The sequence below is a fragment of the Cyprinodon tularosa genome, unplaced genomic scaffold (genome assembly GCF_016077235.1).
Source record: "Cyprinodon tularosa strain WSP-4 unplaced genomic scaffold, ASM1607723v1 ctg1246, whole genome shotgun sequence".
NCBI classification, from domain to species: Eukaryota; Metazoa; Chordata; class Actinopteri; order Cyprinodontiformes; family Cyprinodontidae; genus Cyprinodon; species Cyprinodon tularosa.
Genome location: NW_024038055.1, coordinates 73,779 through 94,514, shown reverse-complemented (window position 1 = coordinate 94,514; position 20,736 = coordinate 73,779). Strand labels below are relative to the sequence as shown.

General features: G+C 42.0%; 1 protein-coding gene across 1 annotated transcript; it reads right to left on the bottom strand.

Annotated features, from left to right (window-relative positions):
• Positions 1–14,146: 14,146 nt before the first annotated feature.
• Positions 14,147–16,384, bottom strand: LOC119777553 (V-set domain-containing T-cell activation inhibitor 1-like). The gene is made up of 3 exons (XM_038276456.1): positions 16,238–16,384; positions 15,069–15,419; positions 14,147–14,896 (listed from the first exon to the last, which is right to left on the bottom strand). The coding sequence occupies exons 1-3, from the start codon at positions 16,296–16,298 to the stop codon at positions 14,811–14,813; spliced, it is 498 nt and encodes a 165-aa protein (XP_038132384.1). The 5' UTR covers positions 16,299–16,384; the 3' UTR covers positions 14,147–14,810.
• Between the last annotated feature and the right edge of the window lie 4,352 nt (positions 16,385–20,736).

Below are 20,736 nucleotides of genomic sequence, written 5' to 3'. Positions count from 1 at the left end.
ATTCATAGGAGGTTGTCTTTTAATCTGGGTTGTATGCACATACCAGAAGAAGAGTAATAATATGTATTATTGTTATGTTGAATTGTTATGTTGAAATCAACTGTTTTTGTGGCTCCCTGGCCCATCATTTTCTATCCTCTAGAAATGTTGTGACTTGCACAATTAAGCAATCTTCAAAAAACCTTGTTGCTATTTGTGAAATAAATTAACTATTAACAACTTTTTATCCATCCATTTCCTGGTCCTCCCTTTTGACTCATGGTCCCCCATGGGTCAAAAACACAAAAGGGATGGAAACAAATATTTTAGGTAATCAGATAAAGAAGGGAAAAAAAGTAAAGTTTAAGAGCTCCATTTGTCTAGTTCGGATAACAAAGGATCTTATCTCAGCAAAAAGCAGGGGCATGCAGCAGGCTCTTTAGCAGCCTTGCAGCTCACAGGTTTTGGGCAGACAGCTAAGTAAATAGTTCAGCCTCATAAATCAGCTTAAAAGGAATGATGAAGATTTAAGAAAAAAGAAGGAATAATAAAAAAAATAGACTATATGAGTGTATGTATTTATGTATATGTATAGATTATAGGAGATGTTTTAATGTCCATATAATTTTATTTCATTTGTAATTTTTTATTTCATATTTTTTGTTGGACCTCAGGAAGAATAGCTGTAGCTTGTTACAGCTAATGGGGATTTTAAATAAACTAAACTAAACTGAGATAGCTTGAATTACTAAACTGAAGTATTTAATGATAGCAACATGGTATTGATTTAAATATCATTAGTAAATTTTATATGATTATATAAATCCTTATATAAATTTCCCCCCTTTAACACATGCTTTCTCATGTGTCAATATAACAACAGTGTTCTATGGGTGTGAAGATCTGGAAAGGAAGAGCATTTCAGATCCAGGGAAATTTAAAGGGGGCCCTGTCACGGCTTGGTGGTGTTGGTAGAGGACCCAAATGCAGAGACGAGTTGGTTGAGATGAATTTATGTGTTTTAATGGGTTTTCAGGTTCTGAGGCAGGAGGTAATCAGGCTCAGAGGCAGGAGTCAAAAATCCAACAAAAATATCTTTCAAGACAGGAGTCAAAAAATCCAACAAAAATATCTCACAACCAGAATCTAGGAGACATCAGGGAAAAACCAAAACTAAGAAACAGGAAGAGACAAGGAAGGACAACAGAGAACTGACCAGATGTTTGATGAGATGAAAGACGAGGATCCAGCAAACAAGAACTGAAGAGGGAGGGTTTTTAAAGGGGACAGAGACAAGGAGAGAGCTGATGAGGAAATTGGCAACAGGTGCTGGCAGGACAGAGAAAACAGCAAGGGAGGACAGAGCAGAGAACAGAGCTAGGGATAGAGGACACAAGGGGGCAGCAGAGGACAACAAATGGAAAACCTGGAGGACAGGAACTAACAAGAAAACAACAAAATAATTAGACATTAAAACAAGAAGCAAAGTAAGACTGAATACTCTAAATAAACATAACAAAACCAAGACTGTGACAGTACCCCCCACTTAAGGGCGGATCCCAGACGCCCTAAAATGTCCAGAAACAAAAACAACCCACCCAGGGTGGGCGGAGGGGGAACCAGGAAGGAGGGCACGAAAACAAAACAGTCCAAAAAACAACCCACCCAGGGTGGGCGAGGGCAACAAAAAGTCTCTGGAGGCAGACGAAGAAGAGTCTCTGGAGGCCGGAGGCGAAGAAGAGTCTCTAGAGGCCGGAGGCGAAGAAGAGTCTCTAGAGGCCGGAGGCGAAGAAGAGTCTCTAGAGGCCGGAGGCGAAGAAGAGTCTCTGGAGGCCGGCCGCGGGGCCGGAGGCGAAGGAGAGTCTCTGGAGGCCGGCCGCGGGGCCGGAGGCGAAGGAGAGTCTCTGGAGGCCGGCCGCGGGGCCGGAGGCGAAGGAGACGCTCTGGAGGCCGGCCGCGGGGCCGGAGGCGAAGGAGACGCTCTGGAGGCCGGCCGCGGGGCCGGAGGCGAAGCAGACGCTCTGGAGGCCGGCCGCGGGGCCGGAGGCGAAGCAGACGCTCTGGAGGCCGGCCGCGGGGCCGGAGGCGAAGCAGACGCTCTGGAGGCCGGCCGCGGGGCCGGAGGCGAAGCAGACGCTCTGGAGGCCGGCCGCGGGGCCGGAGGCGAAGCAGACGCTCTGGAGCCCGGCCGTTGGGCCGGAGGCGAAGCAGACGCTCTGGAGGCCGGCCGCGGGGCCGGAGGCGAAGCAGACGCTCTGGAGGCCGGCCGCGAGGCCGGAGATGAAGCAGAGTCCTTGGTGACCGGCCGCGGGGCCGGGGGCACGGCAGACGTTCAGGTGGCCGGCCGTTGGTCAGGCAACGAAGGGGGACCATTGGAGGACGACGTCTCCGTTGCAGCAGGAACCTCGGAGGAGGAAGACGACGTCTCCGTTGCAGCAGGAACCTCGGAGGAGGACGACGTCTCCGTTGCAGCAGGAACCTCGGAGGAGGACGAAGTCTCCGTTGCAGCAGGAACCTCGGAGGAGGACGACGTCTCCGTTGCAGCAGGAACCTCGGAGGAGGACGACGTCTCCGTTGCAGCAGGAACCTCGGAGGAGGACAATGTCTCCGTTTCAACAGCTCAGCAACAGTCTCAGAGGGGACCGCGGACCGCGGCTCTGGAACAGGGTCCGAGGAGGCCGTCAGCTGCGGCTCAGGAACTGGAGCAGGAGGGGTCGCCGACTGCGGCCCAGGAACAGCCTCTGAGGTGGCCGCCGACTGCGGCCCAGGAACAGCCTCTGAGGTGGCCGCCGACTGCGGCCCAGGAACAGAGGGGCCCGCCGACTGCGGCCCCTGGACAGGAACAGAGGGGCCCGCCGACTGCGGCCCCTGGACAGGAACAGAGGGGCCCGCCGACTGCGGCCCCTGGACAGGAACAGAGGGGCCCGCCGACTGCGGCCCCTGGACAGGAGCAGGGGAGCCCGCCGGTTGCGGCTCCGGAGCAGGAGCAGGGGAGCCCGCCGGTTGCGGCTCCGGGTCAGGAGCAGGGGAGCCCGCCGGTTGCGGCTCCGGAGCAGGAGCAGGGGAGCCCGCCGGTTGCGGCTCCGGGTCAGGAGCAGGGGAGCCCGCCGGTTGCGGCTCCGGGTCAGGAGCAGGGGAGCCCGCCGGTTGCGGCTCCGGGTCAGGAGCAGGGGAGCCCGCCGGTTGCGGCTCCGGGTCAGGAGCAGGGGAGCCCGCCGGTTGCGGCTCCGGGTCAGGAGCAGGGGAGCCCGCCGGTTGCGGCTCCGGGTCAGGAGCAGGGGAGCCCGCCGGTTGCGGCTCCGGGTCAGGAGCAGGGGAGCCCGCCGGTTGCGGCTCACCCTCAGGAACGGAGGAGACCACCGTCTGTGGCTCCACACCAGGAACGGAGGAGACCACCGACTGTGGCTCCAAATCCAGCATGGAGGAAACTGCCCATGGCGGCACAGGTTCAGTCTCTGAGGTGGCTTGAAGTGCCCGCAGAGGGCTCTTGGTGGTTTGGGGCACCCGCTGAGGCGTATCTTCACTAACCCCGATCTCAGAAGCCTTTCGAAAAGTATGCAGAGCAGGCTCAGGGGTCTCTGGACGGCACAGAGCAGGCTCAGGGGTCTCTGGACGGCACAGAGCAGGCTCAGGGGTCTCTGGACGGCACAGAGCAGGCTCAGGGGTCTCTGGACGGCACAGAGCAGGCTCAGGGGTCTCTGGACGGCACAGAGCAGGCTCAGGGGTCTCTGGACGGCACAGAGCAGGCTCAGGGGTCTCTGGACGGCACAGAGCAGGCTTACGGTGACGCCGTCTCTTACATCGGGGGGTCTTAGAAACTGGGCTAATGGGTTCTGGTTTTACGCTAACTGGTTTGGAAATGGATTCATACGCTAAACTGGTTGGTATGTGAACTGGTTCTGAGGCTAGAAAATCAGGCGAGGTAACTGGCTCTAAAACTAAGGGGAAAGATATACTAAAGTGATCAGAAGCTAGGTTTGCAGGTTCACTAACTGGTTCTGACTCAAGGCTAACAGGTCTGCTAATGGGTTCGGACGCTAAGCCAACTGGTTTACTGACTGATTCTGGCTGGGGAGGAGAGATACGAGGTGGCATAAACGGGAAAAGATCATCTCTATCCCCATAATAAAAATTCCAGAGATCAGACTCCTGAATGTGGGGAGCTCTGACTGTCTGGGGTTTTATGGCTAGAGAAGCAGCAATGCTAACTGGAGATACAGAATTACTTCCGGGTTCTGACGCTAATGATTCTGGAATGCTAATGGGCTGAAAAACAGGAGATGCATGAATGATGGCGGGTTCCGAAGCTAGTGGAACAAAAACGCAACCGGGCTCTGGAACTAAAGGAAGAGAAGTGTTAACAGAAACTGGAGAAACAGGGTGACTGACGGACTCTAAAGCTAAAGGAACTGGTAAGCTAACTGGTTCTGATCTGGGATCTGACTGACGGAGGGCTCTAGCTGCAGGGGTTTTGATAAGTGGCGTGAGTTTGAGTTTTCTGACCGAGGGAACAATCTGCTGTTCTAACAGGTGCTTACTGGGATGGAATTGACTGACCTGGTGAGGAAGAGGACTGAGACCTGCTGCTGGCTGAACAACAGAGAGAGTGGAGGGGTCAGGCTGACCCACTGGAGATGGAAAGGCCTTCTTGCCCCGGCGGCGGTTCCTACGCCTGGAAGAGGCAGAAGGCAGAGGCGAACCAGCAGCTGCAGCAGATCGAGGCTCGGAGGTTGGTGAAAGCTGAGTTATGTCTCGGAGTGGTGGTTTGGGTGGTGAAGGTTTATTGTGTAGCTGAGCAAAAGCATCCTGTATATTCCACTCAGCTACAGCAATGTAACCAGTTTGGAGAACAAAGTCATGGAAGTCAGGGAATTTTTCCAGTCTCTCCTTTACCTGCCTTGCTGCACTCACCCGCTTCCAAGGTGGGCTGATCAGAGGTAGGCTGTCCAATGTAGAGATGAGCAGAGAAAGAAAATCTCTTATTTTATTTGGCTCTGCTGGGTCCATGTTGTTGGCTGGAGCCTTCTGTCACGGTTTGGTGGTGTTGGTAGAGGACCCAAATGCAGAGACGAGTTGGTTGAGATGAATTTATGTGTTTTAATGGGTTTTCAGGTTCTGAGGCAGGAGGTAATCAGGCTCAGAGGCAGGAGTCAAAAATCCAACAAAAATATCTCACAACCAGAATCTAGGAGACATCAGGGAAAAACCAAAACTAAGAAACAGGAAGAGACAAGGAAGGACAACAGAGAACTGACCAGATGTTTGATGAGATGAAAGACGAGGATCCAGCAAACAAGAACTGAAGAGGGAGGGTTTTTAAAGGGGACAGAGACAAGGAGAGAGCTGATGAGGAAATTGGCAACAGGTGCTAGCAGCACAGAGAAAACAGCAAGGGAGGACAGAGCAGAGAACAGAGCTAGGGATAGAGGACACAAGGGGGCAGCAGAGGACAACAAATGGAAAACCTGGAGGACAGGAACTAACAAGAAAACAACAAAATAATAATTAGACATTAAAACAAGAAGCAAAGTAAGACTGAATACTCTAAATAAACATAACAAAACCAAGACTGTGACAGGCCCCTTATTTAATTTTTACAACACTGTTATGAGGTGGGACTTCCTCAGGTGTTGTTTACTGAATGCAAAATTATGAAATAATTATTTTCAGGTATGACAAGGTGGGGGTACGAAAGGGGTCATATTAGAATCACCCACAGTGTCTTAAGAAATGCTGGGATAGCAGTGTAGTAACCATCACAAACGCGCAGAATATGTGACAGTCCTGTTATTACAGCATTTAATTTGGAGAAGAAAAGGTAACTATTGCCAATTTGTTACCAAATTATTGGAGCAATACAAAAATCTACAGTCTCCCTGCTCATCCACTATTCATGGTTAAAAAGACAAAATGGATGGGAAAACACCAGAGTGGGAGCCATTACAAATTTTCTTAGACGCCTTAGGTGAAAATAAAATATCATAATATAAAAAAAAACTCTCCGGGGGTCATATATTATGAGGTGAGGAAACAGGCCTGTTTTATATTAGATAATCCTTAGAGATCTCTAACCGAGCACATCATTAAAGGAAGGTACCTATTGATAAGAGATAGCAAATTTTGCTATGGTATGATACCATTTATCAGAGAAAGCTAATTAAAACCTAACCAAACTGTTATTGAGAGTTTTAGGTACTGGATATCCATTATTTGATGAAAAAGGAATATAAATTCAAACATGAGACCAGCAAATCACCGGAGTAAGACATAAAAAATTATCAGAAAACTAATATATGTCTCTAAAATGTACTTTGTGTGTGTGTGTGTGTGTGTGTGTTACTTGCAGTCTGTTTGAACCGGGGGTCACTCCAACGGCTCCCTCACAAGTCGGCAGAGTAACCTTGCTTGGGTGCCTGATATCCCCCTTGCTGAGAATGGCTTCTGCCCATGGTTGTAGCCTCCTCTCTGTCCTCCATAGCAGGGTGGTGGATCCTCATGATGAAATGAGCTTCTGCTACATCCTCCTTTGCGCCCACATTTTTTGTGTGGACAGTTTCTGGCCGAGTGATCAGGTTTTCCACAGATGTAGCAGCAACCATCATTTGGAGAGCTGTTCTTGTCTGAGGGCTGCATTGACAGTTTGAACAGTTTAGTGGCAGTTTTGGAGGAGAGTCAGCTGTGCCTCAGTCTGTTACTTTCTGTTCCAGTTGCACACGTTTTCTATCACAGTCACTCAAATTGTTCTTATGGCGGCCCCTCCTTGAATGAAGAGCTGGTCCATACGGGGCTGTTTGCAGTCTGTTGAGGATAGTGGCTCCTATTTAGTGACCGTGGAGCAAATGTGATAGATTGGATCCCCACAGTTGGCCCAGGGATACTTAAGTCCAGCTGTGAGTCTAGTTGCGGGTCAAATGATGTCGTCTTCCTCCTCGGGTTCCGCTTTCTGAGATCCAGGGTAATTAAAGTAGTCCTCTTTGAGAAAAGGATTTGTAGCCTTCAGTTGATAAGGTGAATGTAGAGCAGAGAGCAGCAGGCTTGTGGTAAACAGGGATACTGGCTGCAAGTTCTCAGTGGTGCCGTTAAAGACGGAACCCGCGGCCACAACAGCCAAAGTAGAAGAGTAAAAAAAAAGAAAAGAAAGATGTGCATTAGGAAGTAGAACAACAGTGAATTTTCTGAAGTTGTTCCTATCATTATATTATATGTTATATTCTATTATGAGATATTTTTTATTTATCTTTTTTATTTCTTATTTTGAGCGCTCACAAATACTCCGGATCGTTGTTTTCTCTTTTTATTTTGTTGCAAAACTTGGTCTGCTTTTCCTTAGTAAGACCTACAAACTCAATATTTAAGGCCTTCTTTATTCTTTGTCTATGAATTTTATAAGAGACCTATAAGTTTTTCTTGGTCCGTCGACCTACCCTCAGTATTTGAAGGCTTACCTCGGTCAGTCTATTGACTGCCTACCTAATGTTATAACAATATTTTAGTTTTTTGTTTTTTACCTTAAAAATAATTTTTTAGTTTTCATTCTCTCTCAGTCTCCTGAAGTTTTTATCCTGTCGAGATCGATCGACTCGATGGAGCATCAGAAGAATCTTCCCTCTCTGAAATTGCCTATTTGAGGTAGAGGAAAAACCCATATGGTTTTGGTGATCAGCCCTTCTTCTAGAATCCACCGAGCGAACAGATCAACGAAGGGTCCTACCAGCAATGGCAAATTGTCGAGTAAAAAAAAAATATGAGCGCTGAGAGTTGATATTTAAGTAAGTTTTATTTTACTCTGCAGAGGAGAAACAACACGACCAGCCTAAATGCAGCTCAGTGATGTTCTGAGGCTGCAACATTCTCACCCCTGTATAAAAAGGGGACTACCCACACATTAACATTTCCCAATTCCCGAGAGAAACACTTTAGTTCATCAAAGGACAGAGAAGAAAATTGTTTTCTATTCACACCAGGACTAAGAATCTTGACATGTTTATTTTATGTTTCCCCGTTATCTAGCCTGGGGGGGGAACTTCCTTTCAAACCTCCTTCCTTTCCTTTCATCTCAGCAAGGCTTCTAAGTAATCATTTTTATCCTGGAAAAGATAAAAAACAGACTTTAACATCACTTACAAACAGGCCAAAGAAAAATACTATTCCACAGCCTACAGAAGTAAAACCCGCCGAAGAGTTGACCTGTTTGAATTCACAGCCAAAACTTTTCCTCTCCTTATTTTCACAGACTTCGAAGAATCCAGCCTAGGTAGACCGCGTCCTTGGAGGATGCAGCCCATGAATTTGAACACAGCCACTGCCTCATGAGGTTTCATCTCACCATCACTACCCATTAGGATACCCACTCAACCATAATTCTGGTGGCGTCCAGCAGACATCGCCATTCTAAACTGTATCAAATGTGTGGACCATGGTGTGGGGTTTTGGCCAGTTGTGTAAAATTGGTTCATTGGTTTCACAGAGCCTCAAAATTTCCATCATAATTTTAATATCTATTAAGCTTTAGCATTGAGCTCATTAAACAATGTTGATCACTTATTAAATTAAACGTTCTGATCGGAATACTATGTTAAACAGTCCTGATACAAATCAATAGCAACCTTACTCATGGTTTTGCAGCTCTAGCCACACCCACTGTTAACTAATCAGCCAATGAGGTCTTATTGTCAAATTCTGTCCAAGTGCTTTCCCATTAAAGCTAAGCTGCTCCTTGTTAAGTTATTTAGGTGATGTTTAAATGACACACAAATAAATCAGACTAATCCATGGAGTTAAATGCACTCATAAAGCAAGAACATGTTACAATATGTCAAGATATTTTAGTTCGCAGAGTTTTTGTGTAAAATACTCAGTTTATCTAATTAATTTTAACCTGTGGGATTACAGTGCTTGATGACCCAGCATGAGCTTCCGCAGGTCCTGGAGAATGATACAAAAGACTTAGGTTTAGTGTGCAGAAAAACTATAAATGTTACCATGAACATGTTAGCAAATCTTACCGAGTAACTTGTACACCTCTTCAGATAATCAGTATTACCAGTAACAAACAGCAGACCTTTCTGACAGCAGCTTCATCACACAGAGCTGAGGTTCTCTGGATCCTATATCCTATCCCTGCCACTTTCTATCGGGGTTATTAGCATCCCTGGAGGCTAAGAGTTACAAATTTACTCTATGTGTCATCAAAACTTGTTTCTCTTGACCATTGTTTTGTTTTTGTTTCTATTTTACCTTTTAGTACAGCATTTTGGCTTTGTGGCTGCTTAAACTTCTCTAATAAATAAAGTTGGTATGGTATGGTATAGTTAATAATTTAATAGTATTTTAGAGCTCCATTTAGCAGTGATCAATAAATCCTTATTCAGCAAAAGGATAATTTCTTTAAATCATATGTGCTCATGAAACCACCTGCTGGCTGAGTGCACAGCACATGTATAATAAAGTATTTTTAAACATGTGTGCGTCCATCTTATATGGCAGCCTACAATCATTCTGGACATTTTATGAGGTTAAAATCAACACTTTAGTGATGATCAGCTCTACAGATTGTTCATGATAGAAGCACCAGAGGAAGAATGTACCATTTGTCTATCAGCCAAATAACAGGGAGCATTGAGCTACAGAAATGTACCTACGGAGGTTATGATCTTCTGACCATCCAAATCAACAAAGGCCTAGTATTCCATGTGTGATTAAAGTGAAAAAATATTTCTCTACCTACCCCAGCATATCATTTAACAGTGAGACAATAAATATAATTAAACAGTAGTAATTTAAAAAGCCCAGTTTAACAGGTAAACAATACGTTTTTAATAGTACAATGCACCATAATTCTCAATGGAGAAATAAATGGTAGCAAATACAATAACCGACAACAATCATTCTATGTTGAGCTAAATCTATAAAGATTAATAGATAACGCAATGTTTGTTAGTATAAAATGATATATATCCCTCTTCAGTCATGCTATGGTGTTGTGAGAAAATGATCCTTGCAGCAGAGCCCCAAGTGCTTACCTGAATAATTACACCCCACAAGCATTTTTTTACACTTCAAGGAGCAATATTTACAGCTCCACAAGACCATCAAATTCTGTGACTCAGATTGGCCAAATATTTCTTATTTGCCCCAACAATAGATGACTGGCTATTAAACAGACCAGTCAGTGAAGCTTCTAGGAGAAGAATGAAATCACAAAAATATAATTACTTATGTTGCCTGTACATCTGGAAATTTAAAATGAATGGTCAACAAGGTACATGCAGAGCTCTATATTGGGTTAATAATGCAACCTCATCACTAATTGGGTTGCTCAACACAAAACAGAAGCTTGGCTCAGCACAAGAACAATATGGACCAAATCTTAGTCCATAGTTCTTGCCTAGAAAAAGAGGGCATGCCATAATCAGGTTAGACGAGAGTTCCTGCATAAAGTGGATTTCAAGTATCTTAAGGTGCTTTGCCCACGGAATGGGAGAAATGAGCTGGAGATCCAAAGACAGATTAGTGCAGATGCCATAATGTGGACCATACACGGGTCTGTTGTGTTTAAAATTGAGCTAAGTCAAAAGGTCAACCTCTCGATCAATTGGTCAGGCTGTTTCTATCCTTATATTGGGTCATGAAATCTGGATGATGACCGAAAGAATGAGATCACGTTGCTGAAATGAGTTTTCTCACTGAGGAGGCCAGGCACCCTTTTAGAGATATGGCAAGAAGCTTGAGACATCAGGTAGAGGTAGAGCCTGTCACACCATAAGCCATGATATCAAATTTGGATATTTTAGACCAATGTCCAGAATGGTTTTCTTCTAACATTGTTGGAGGAAATGTTTACTCTTCCCTCCAAGCTGCTCCAAAAGCCTGTCTTACATTAACCTTGCAATACATTCCCACAAGGGCATGGAATCCTGCCCCACGTGGTGCTTCAGGGAAAAAGCCACCTAAGTTGGCCACTTGTTAATCTCTGAAACTGATTCCGCCACATACAAAAAAAAGGTATTGTATAATCAGCTGCTTCTCCTCTGCATTGAGACGTGTCATCTGAGGTGGATTTACACATTGGAATTTGTTGTGGATATTCCTGCGATGCTTCCCTTGGGAGGTATCCTAGGCATATCTTACCTGGAGGAGGTTGGTGGCTATATATTGCTTGGCTGACCTTCTCTGACCTTAAGCTTTCCACAGAGGAGAATAAGTAGGTGCCTGTGGAGAGGGGAGTCTGGGCATCTCTGTTGTAACTACCGTTGAGCATGCAGGTATTGGAAGCGTCCCTGCTGCAGCCCCTTGCATGGTCTGGGTTACACTCCTGTTGGAATTGGGGCAATTAGGTTGGCGGGGAGCATCTTTTAAATCTCATGCAGTAGGAGCTCAACCAGTGGAGATGATTAAGTAATCTTTTGCTTAGACAAGTAGCATGCCAGAGTAATACATCTGGATTTCCAAATTTATTTGGAGTAATACATTTGTGTTTTCCAAGCACAATGTTTCCTCTGTTTATTAGAAGACACAATTACACAAAGAATATTTTTAAAGTGTTATTCTTTGGATTTATTGTTTACTTAGTTTTAATAAGAGCTATTATTGATGTACTTTGATAACGAGGCCCAGCATTGATACCCTCCCCATAGACCTTTTGAAACCACATTTCTCAGCCATAACATAACCACTGAGAGAGTGGACTGAATGGATCTTGTATAGAAGAAGAAGATGTGGTTATTTCCTCCCTCACAGCTGAACAGAGGAGCCAGATTTAGGACACAACATCTGTTAGTTGTCTTCTCAACTCTTTGAAGCAGTGAAAAAGCTCTAGCAGGTAGAGACAAATCATGTCACCAACTAAACATTTAAACTTGGTCTGAAAAATGTAAAATCTTCTAAAACCTAATTTTTAAATAAAAAATCTTAATGATTTGGTCTCAGTTGTTAACCTTCAGATTTATTCTATCTCTGTTAGTTAACTGTTAACTAGTGGTATAAGAGCATGAAGGAGATTTTCTCTATGATATTCTTAGAACAAGTTGGTTCCAATCTGCTTTGCATCATCTGATTAAAGAGGATAAGAACCTGCTGACCACCTGCAGTAAAAGAGTATGGAGTAAATATTGAGTGGTTCTGCTCTGATGTGTTTTTTAGATAATGTTGGCAAAGCAGTCGCCAAAGGTATGAGCAAAATGTCACATAACGACTAACCACCTCATCATAGCAGGTGTATGACAGTTCAAACAAATTCTTTGTATGCTTTTCAAGAATTTGTTTCTTTTTCAAGCAGAGCTGATCAGACCTGTTCTCTGCATTCTTCAACACAGCACAGGCTTGTTTTGTGCTCCACAATGGATTAGAATCAGCCAGAAAGAGTTAAGACTGAATCCATCCTGAGAACAGAAAAAAAGGCAGCTTTAGACCTAATAGCACAGGATCTATTCTATTCAGGTTATCTTCACACACAAACAGTAAGCTTGTCAGCAGGTACCAAAGTTTTACATCAAGATTTCTTATTTAGAACCCTGGCATCAGATTACAGATCTGCTGCAGGTAGATGTAGAAACACTTCTGGGATGTTTAAAAATTTGGTTACAGCAAAGTGGAATCAGAAAACAAAACCTTCAGGCTTCATTCCTCACCTTTTATAACTCAGGAACAGGCATTTCAGGCCAGGGATGGGTGACTGCTTTCTTTTTAAATTATTTCCTCATTCACATTGAGGGGAAGTCATGCTAACAGGTACTGGGTAGAGCATAAGAAAGTCCACACAAGGCTTAGTGTGGTTAAATTCAGACATACAAAGGTGTTGGTTCTGTTTTTAAACAAATAATAATCAAATGTCCAGATCAGTAAAGTACAGGTTTGTAGGTGCAGACAGAATCAGACATGTTAAAACCTGTTAGGATTCCCACCAAAAAGGAAGAAGAACCGGGAGCTTAAATAAAACAAGTCCTGCTACGTTTACTTTCTGGTTCTGATCAGTTAGAGAAACACTGGTTTATAATTTTGGATCATTGAAGATTAGAAAAATAGTTTATTGAACTCAGAACTTTAAGGAAGAGCAGAGACAGTGTTTATGGTCCAGTAAGAAGCCTGGTAGTTTCCCAGGAGCTGGCTGTCAGCCCAAAGGGAGACGTTAGTCTGATGAAAGACAGAATGTTCTACATATCCAATGTATGAGAATGATTTTGATCATTACCAAAGAATGAGGAAGGCTTCAGGGGAAACAGATTGTTTTTCTGACAGATGGAAGCTGTCTTTTCTCGAGAAAGGTTCCTAAAACTGTTCCACTTACAGCAAACTGAAGCTTGAAAAGGGAAACATTAAGAGAAAGATCTATCAAAGTGAGATGTAGCTGAGATTGTTAAGGCCAAATAACTGAAATATATTTGATTTTGAATACTTCACTCTCATTACACTCCTTAGCTGTGAAGGACATAAGATCTGTTTGCCTCTGGGTTTTAATTATCTCTATTGTGAACTTTGCTATCTCTTTCAAAATAACACCTTAGTAATCCGACTAGAGGAATGAGTATTTTCAGTTTTTGTTTTTGCTAAAGTTGTACAGCTGACAGCTGATTAAATCCTCACACATTCCTCAAGTTGCAGACATAGCTCACTTAATTAACAGCAGCTTTTGTTAATGTTCTCTGTTCTGCCTGAAGGCATTTGCACTGTGTTTACAGCAGATATGATTAGAAAAGTATCTGCACAAACCTCTAGGAACCAAAAACATGCAAACTTTGTGGAACAGCTCGATTCTGCACCAAAACCTGTAGAGATTATTGCTGACCAAGAATAAGGAAGATCTGATGTTGGCTGATGAAACCAGGAACATTATTAAGTATTTGTGCTGTAGACACAGTTTGCTTTCAGTGTTTGCATGTGAAAATTACACAGGTTAATGTTAACCTCAACAAGAGAGGTATTTAACGAAAAGAAGAAAGAAAAAAATCTCAAAGGCTTTATAACATTTGTTTTAGTAGATCTAACTTCTTCTCTGTTATTTCAGTCATGTGAAATCCTTCAGGAAATACAAATCCCACAGAAAGTCCCCTACTACAGCCTGGACCATCATCAGGTCCTGCTGGTTCTGTTCAGTTGATTAGTAAAACATGTAGTTATTTTCAGGCTGCTTCTCTTCTACATGTGCTTTAAAAAAAAGTAAACACCAAAAGAGTTTAGAAAAGGAGCAACGTTTTAATCAGAATAATAAGAAAACTCTTACAAACAGAAGTTATAAAATAAATACAACTCTGACAAAACATACAAGTTTATATAACGAATTGTTAGGTTTATTCTTTATACATCATGTGCATTGTTATTCTGTTAGCCAGATTAGACAGAGTAAAAGGCCTTCCTTCACATTGTGGATGTCACTGTGAGGTCATCTAATCAGGACAGCCTTTGTGTCTTTAAAAATATACAGGATATGGGCACATCTTGGAGCCGGACTGATAGAGGAGATATATCTGTAATCCTTGGGCATAGAGGCAAGATGCATATATGTCAGGGCATTGATGGTGTGTCAGTTTCTGATACGGACATCAAAGCATCCACCTGATGCAACACATAGACGCATGAGGTAGAAGAAGCAGGAGATGACCGTGTTCGGGCTCAATCTTTGCCGGACGCTCGCTGACATTTTTTGAGCCCAACTTCCTCATTTAACAGAATATAAAAATGCCATACAATCAGTTTACAGCTAAACGTAGGAGGTATGGGTTTTTCCAAGTGCCTCAGTATTTTATAGCTTCAGTAATAGTTTTAAGCTACATTGCTACATTTATCAACATATTTATCTGGGCGTTTTAAATGGGATATGGTATTAGAGTTTTTTACTACGAAAAAATCCACTTCTTTGAGACTAACATAGCGGCTATAGCAATCATTGAAGCAACAACCATCAGTCCGATGTGTCCTCTACCTGTAGAACAGAACCAGGAGTTAACGTAACATCAATGATCAACATTATTTTCAGCTCTCAGACCAGCTGATGATACATCTTTAAAAAAACATCAACATCTGATCTTAGATGTTTCAACAATGAAGAACCAGGAAGTTGCTGGAGAAGCTGGTACAGAGACAAACACACTCACTTGACAGAGGGGGAGGAAGAACATCCAGGTAGATAATGCTGATTGGTTGAAGAATTTTTCTCTTCTTGCGGTTTCTTTCTTTCAGAACATAACACTCATATGTTCCACTGTCCTCAGCCTTCACGTTCCTCAGAATCAGAGAAAGGTTTCCAATATTTATGTCCCCAAGTTCTACCCGACCTGCGTAGCATTGCTTTAGGACACTAATACCTGAGGTCTGATTTCTGTAAATGAGGACAAATTCAGTGTTTGTTCCTGGTTTGCTCCACTCCAGGATATCAAAAGGCAGGTGCCCCTTTGCCTCACATGGCAGAGTGACATTCTTCCCAATTACAGTGGAGATGTTCTTCCCTACAGACGAGACACAACACAGAGCAGAGCAGATTAACAGAGATGGAGATGCGTCTTCCTCATTCTGGATACTAACTTCAGCTATCTCTGTTTGCAGAAGCACATTACAAAACTTTTTAGCGCATCCATCTAAAAGTCATACCAGCTAATTACATGATGAATGGCTTTGCCAGGTGGAACATGAAACCCACACCTCATGGGGGGTGTGGGAGCGTCCATTTTGAGAAAGCATTACCACAACTCTCAGTATAAACCCAAGATGTAAATTTAGTACCAAGTTAAAAAAGAACTGCAGAAAGATAAACAAATCAAGCACACTCATCAAAAGCAGCATTTCACCAACAATATACTCACATCACGCTTTAAAGGTAGGAAAGAAAAGAACTAGAAGTATAAGACATATATAGAACAACCCAATCGGTAAACTTTCCTTTGAATACCAGCTATTTATACACATTCAAAATAGCAAAACATGCATCTACCTGAATCAAAGACATTTTTTTGCCAGTAATGTGCTAATTGTTCTATTTCTAGTATTATCATTATTAATATTGTTGTGTGTTGGAGTTTATTCTTCTGTTATTAAAAAATGACAAAAATGAAAGGATTATATTTTTCTGTTTTTGATACAAATTTAATTTTAAAAATCAAACTAAAATAGGAAAAATAACAGGTCGCAAAGGCACATTAGTGCTGCAACTTTAAATATTTTCTTTTCTTTTCTGTTTTTTAAGCTAAAACCTAGAGTGTTTTCAGATGTGATTCAGAGCAAAGAAAAAAGTATCAATATCAAAGCAAAATGCATTTATAAAACCCACCTGCTGAAGTGGTCGATAATACCATCAGACAGAGACTCAGAAATATGATGAAAGACTCCATGTCTTTGATGTTCGACACATAATCATTTATGCCACAGACCTGAGCGTGCAAACACCAATCTGAGCACGCAGTGAGACAAGTTTGTTTAAAGCAGAGAAACTAGGTGTGTTTAAGTGCAAGAGAACTGGCAGCTGTTCTGTTGGGCGGGGATAAGAGAAGGAGCAGAATTGGAGCTGCCTGTTGTTTTGAACATGTACAGCCTCACATTTAATATTATCCTTACTTTATTTACATTTCAGAATGTGTGTGTTTTTGTGATCTATCTATCTATCTATCTATCTGTCTGTCTGTCTGTCTGTCTGTCTGTCTGTCTGTCTGTCTGTCTGTCTGTCTGTCTGTCTGTCTGTCTGTCTGTCTGTCTGTCTATCTATCTATCTATCTATCTATCTATCTATCTATCTATCTATCTATCTGTTCATTGGGTGAAACCTCAAACTGTTTCAATTAAATATGAATAACTGCTTTTTTATTTTTATTTTTTTACAGTCTCCTGTCATGTAGCAGTACAAGTGTAGCAGTATGGCAATTGCCATATTGCTCCACTTGTTTCATGCATAAAAATTGCTTTATTATAATTATGCAGGTCGTTTAACAGTTTATATGGACACTACAATGTAAATAGAGCAGAAAAACAGAAGAAGGAAAAGGAAAAAAGAGAAGAAAAAAGAGAAAAGATGAAAGAAAGAAGAGATAGAAAAGAGATAATGACAAAACATTTTCTGTCTGCTTCATCACCTGTGACGAGATGAAAAAAGAACAGCACAACCAAAAGACACGGTACGAGACATACAATAAAGCAACACCTTGAAACTATCGCTAAAGTAATATTATTAAGTCTGACATGTACTCTGTGTTACCTGAAGATATGAATGTGGGGTTTCTGTTTGGAAGTGAATCTCTAAGTACCTGAAGCCTAGCACCTGTAGTTGTTTGTGAGGGTGCACTTGAATAACTGCTTTTATTATGAATACTAATAAATAACACAGATAAAACACAAAACTTTGACAACAATAGACAGTATTAATTTTGATAGCAATTATTTAACTAACAATGACATTAGTAAGTCTATAAAAATAAATAAACAGCTAATATCCCTGCAAAAATTAACTATGATCTAATATTGAAAAATTAACATATATGATAAGAATAGAGCAATTTATAAGATGATTACTTCAATCCATATCACAATATTCAATACAATATATTATATTGAAGACTGTGATACAAAATAATCAGAGTATATATGAAAGTTTTTGTAATATAGCTAAATGGAGATGACATAAAAGCAGGTGAGTATTTCAAAAGTGAAATATCATTAAGCTTAACACGTCATCTCTGACGAATGCTTGAGCTGAAACTGAGCTTGCTTGGAAGAATAGTGTCAGGAATCCTGTCTGTGTGTTTGTGTTTCTGTGTTTGTCTCCCTTCATCCTCCTGACACACCTGCTGATGGTTTCCTCATTAACAGAGCGTTCTTAAGCTGCTGACTGCCACTACCTCGACGCCAAAATGTTTGCCAGTTTTGGGTACTCTAGCCAAGCTGAGTTTTGCTGAGTCAAACTGAGTTTTTGTCAACATGAGTTTAACTTTTTTTTGTCTGTTCGGTTTTCTGCATTTGGGTCTGAACTTTGTAAAATCATGAAAAAAGCAGGTATTGAAACATCATCAAAACACTGAACGAAAGTCCAGTTGCCTTCTAATTTAAGCCTGTTTGTGAAATGCATTAGATAGACTACAGACATGTATTAAAGATATAAAAACCTAGATGACACTAAACTTTCTGCTCCTGAATGCATACAAAACTGTCCAAAATCTGTCCTTTGTTATGGAGCTGCAAGCGTCCAGCTGAATCTTGCCCAGAGCTGCTGGCTCTCCTATGCTGTGCCATACATTTATGATGTTGTTGTTTGGTTTCTCCACTATAGGAGGCTGTAGAGTCCTCACTTCACTGGATCACATACACAATGCCACACAGGTTAGGTTTGGGTGTTCTCTCTTTAGGATGAACCAGTTTTTGTCTGAGTGTTTAGTTAGTTATGAAATTCACTGGTATGTTGTGGTTCAAGAAAATCCTTCTGGGTTTTTTTTATTGTAGCGTAATACAATGTTAATCCTATCAATGACTTATCGACACAGCATATTCTATTGATTTATTATGATAAAAAAACAGACAAAAAAACGATAATTTATTGTTTTTTTTTTTTAAGAATTTATAATATTTTCCACTCGTTTGATTGCAGGAATGCATTCTATTTAGCCTGTTACTGGGATGACAAAGCAGACTATTCTGACTTTCAAAATCTAAGTACTAAACATTTATACATTAATGAAATTTTCCCTCTGTCTGTTGACGAAGGAACTATGATGGGAAAAATATTTTACTCTGTGTTCCTGTTAGGCCCCTAGCTATTATCTGTGATTGTAAGCTTGTTTTGTTTCCTTAAAGCACAAATTGATTTGCTCAGGCATTCTCACACCTGCAGGGCTACAGAGGGGCTGTTTAGCACTATTAGGCACTGATTGGAACAGAGGCCAAACTCCCTCAGACTCAGTGTTTGTTCAACAGTTTTCTTAACTGTAATTTTGAGTATCTTTATATGAAGAACTTCACAGTTCATTGCAGACTTTAAGTTACTTAGGAAAACCCTATCTAGATCAGAACAGACAACAGCGTCCAACATGCCTATTGATTGTCAATGGTCTGTAAATTGCGTTGAGATGACAACTGGCTATTGGCTCTTCGGCAACCGTTCTAATAATTATTTTCACTCCTCTGTCATAATTGCGAGCAGCCTCTGGTCATGGCCAGTTGAAATTGACCATGGCCATATGTTGAAATTATAGTCTTACCACTTCTGGATTATGGCCCCGACAGTGCTCACTATGACATTCAGAAGTTTAGAAATCCTTCTGTAACCAATGCCATCATTGTGATTTGCAACAATAAGGTTGCAAAAGTCTTGAGAAAAATCTTAATATTAACCCTTCATGAGATGTTTCTTATGTGATACCAGAGACAGCTTTTTATAGGCCATCTTCTGGGACTGAACCAGCTAATATTAATTTACACTGATAAGTGGCAGGATTGCTTTCTAATTACTGAGAGATTTTCGGCTTCTATGCCTTTTTGCCTCTCCCTTTCTTCAGCTGTTCAATACTTTTTTCCTGTGACCTGTTAAATACTTATTTCACCTGCTGTATGTCTCAGAACAAAGCTCCGAAACATTTTGATCTTTGGCATTTATCCCAGAGTGTTTATTTTTCACAGTCATAGACAATCTACTGAGTCGACCCCCAACCCTTAGGACTCCATTTTGCAGTTGTGGACAGAGCTTGTGCAGATTGCTAGATACTTGAATTGGTCATCTTTTATTCAAACTGGAAATAGGACATGGAAGCCTTGACCAAATGTTTTTTCCAAGTCGACTACAGCCTAAGAAAAGTGCTGTCAAAGGGTATTATCTATCAATGCCTTAATGCTATGACACTTTACCAACATACTTCAAATTTACCTCATGAAATAATTGCTCCTGATAAACCACCAGTCACTCGTTCCGGAGTAGACTACTTCAGACCTTTTTAGAAAAAAAGCAGAAGAAGCATGACGAAAATATGTTATTTTTTGCATGGCCATTAGAGTAGGTCACTCTTTCAATAATCCATTTAGATGCTTTGTTGTAAGAAGAAGTCAAGTCGAACACCTTGATTCTGATAATTGTACCGACCAGTGGCCAAGTGGGTATGCACTGGATGCAGCTCATAAACTGGGAGGGTGGACGCAGCACCTCAGCAGTATATCTGTGTCAGTTGTCCTGTCTTGGCTTCACAGTGAGAATAGTTTTTTCCGATTTCACCATAAATTTGAGGATTATTAAAGTGTGGATATTTTCCCTGTCCTCACAAGCTATTTGCTAATCATTAGGTTTAGGGCTCAGTTTTGAAGTTAAGTTTAGTTTTAGTTTAGTGTTAGGTATGGAACTATAACCCATCAGCTCTGTTTCACCATGGCCAATCAGGGGAACGGTTTAAAGAGCTATCTGCAAGGTACTTAATTCCACTTGCATATAGTTCTTTGTGAGGAGGAAGTCATCATTAGCAGCCAACCAATCACAAAGTCCTCAGTGGATATGAATGACTTGGAAGCACTTCTAATCACCAGCTATCATTTAAAAGCTGTCCATCTTTACCACAAGCCTACCAAAAATAGAAAGTTTGTTGGAAAGTTTCTGTCAGTTGGATAGAGTTTGGATATATTCTAAGAACAGATTTGTTGAAAAAACAACCAACTAAATTGGTTATATTAAACAATGTAATGGGACTTATTTGTATTGGTTTGCCCTAGTACAAGTACAAACACTGCCAAAGTTAGATTGGTTGGTTTGACCAAAAGATTGAACACATAACTTCCAACCTGATTAAACCCAAAAACTCTGGAAAA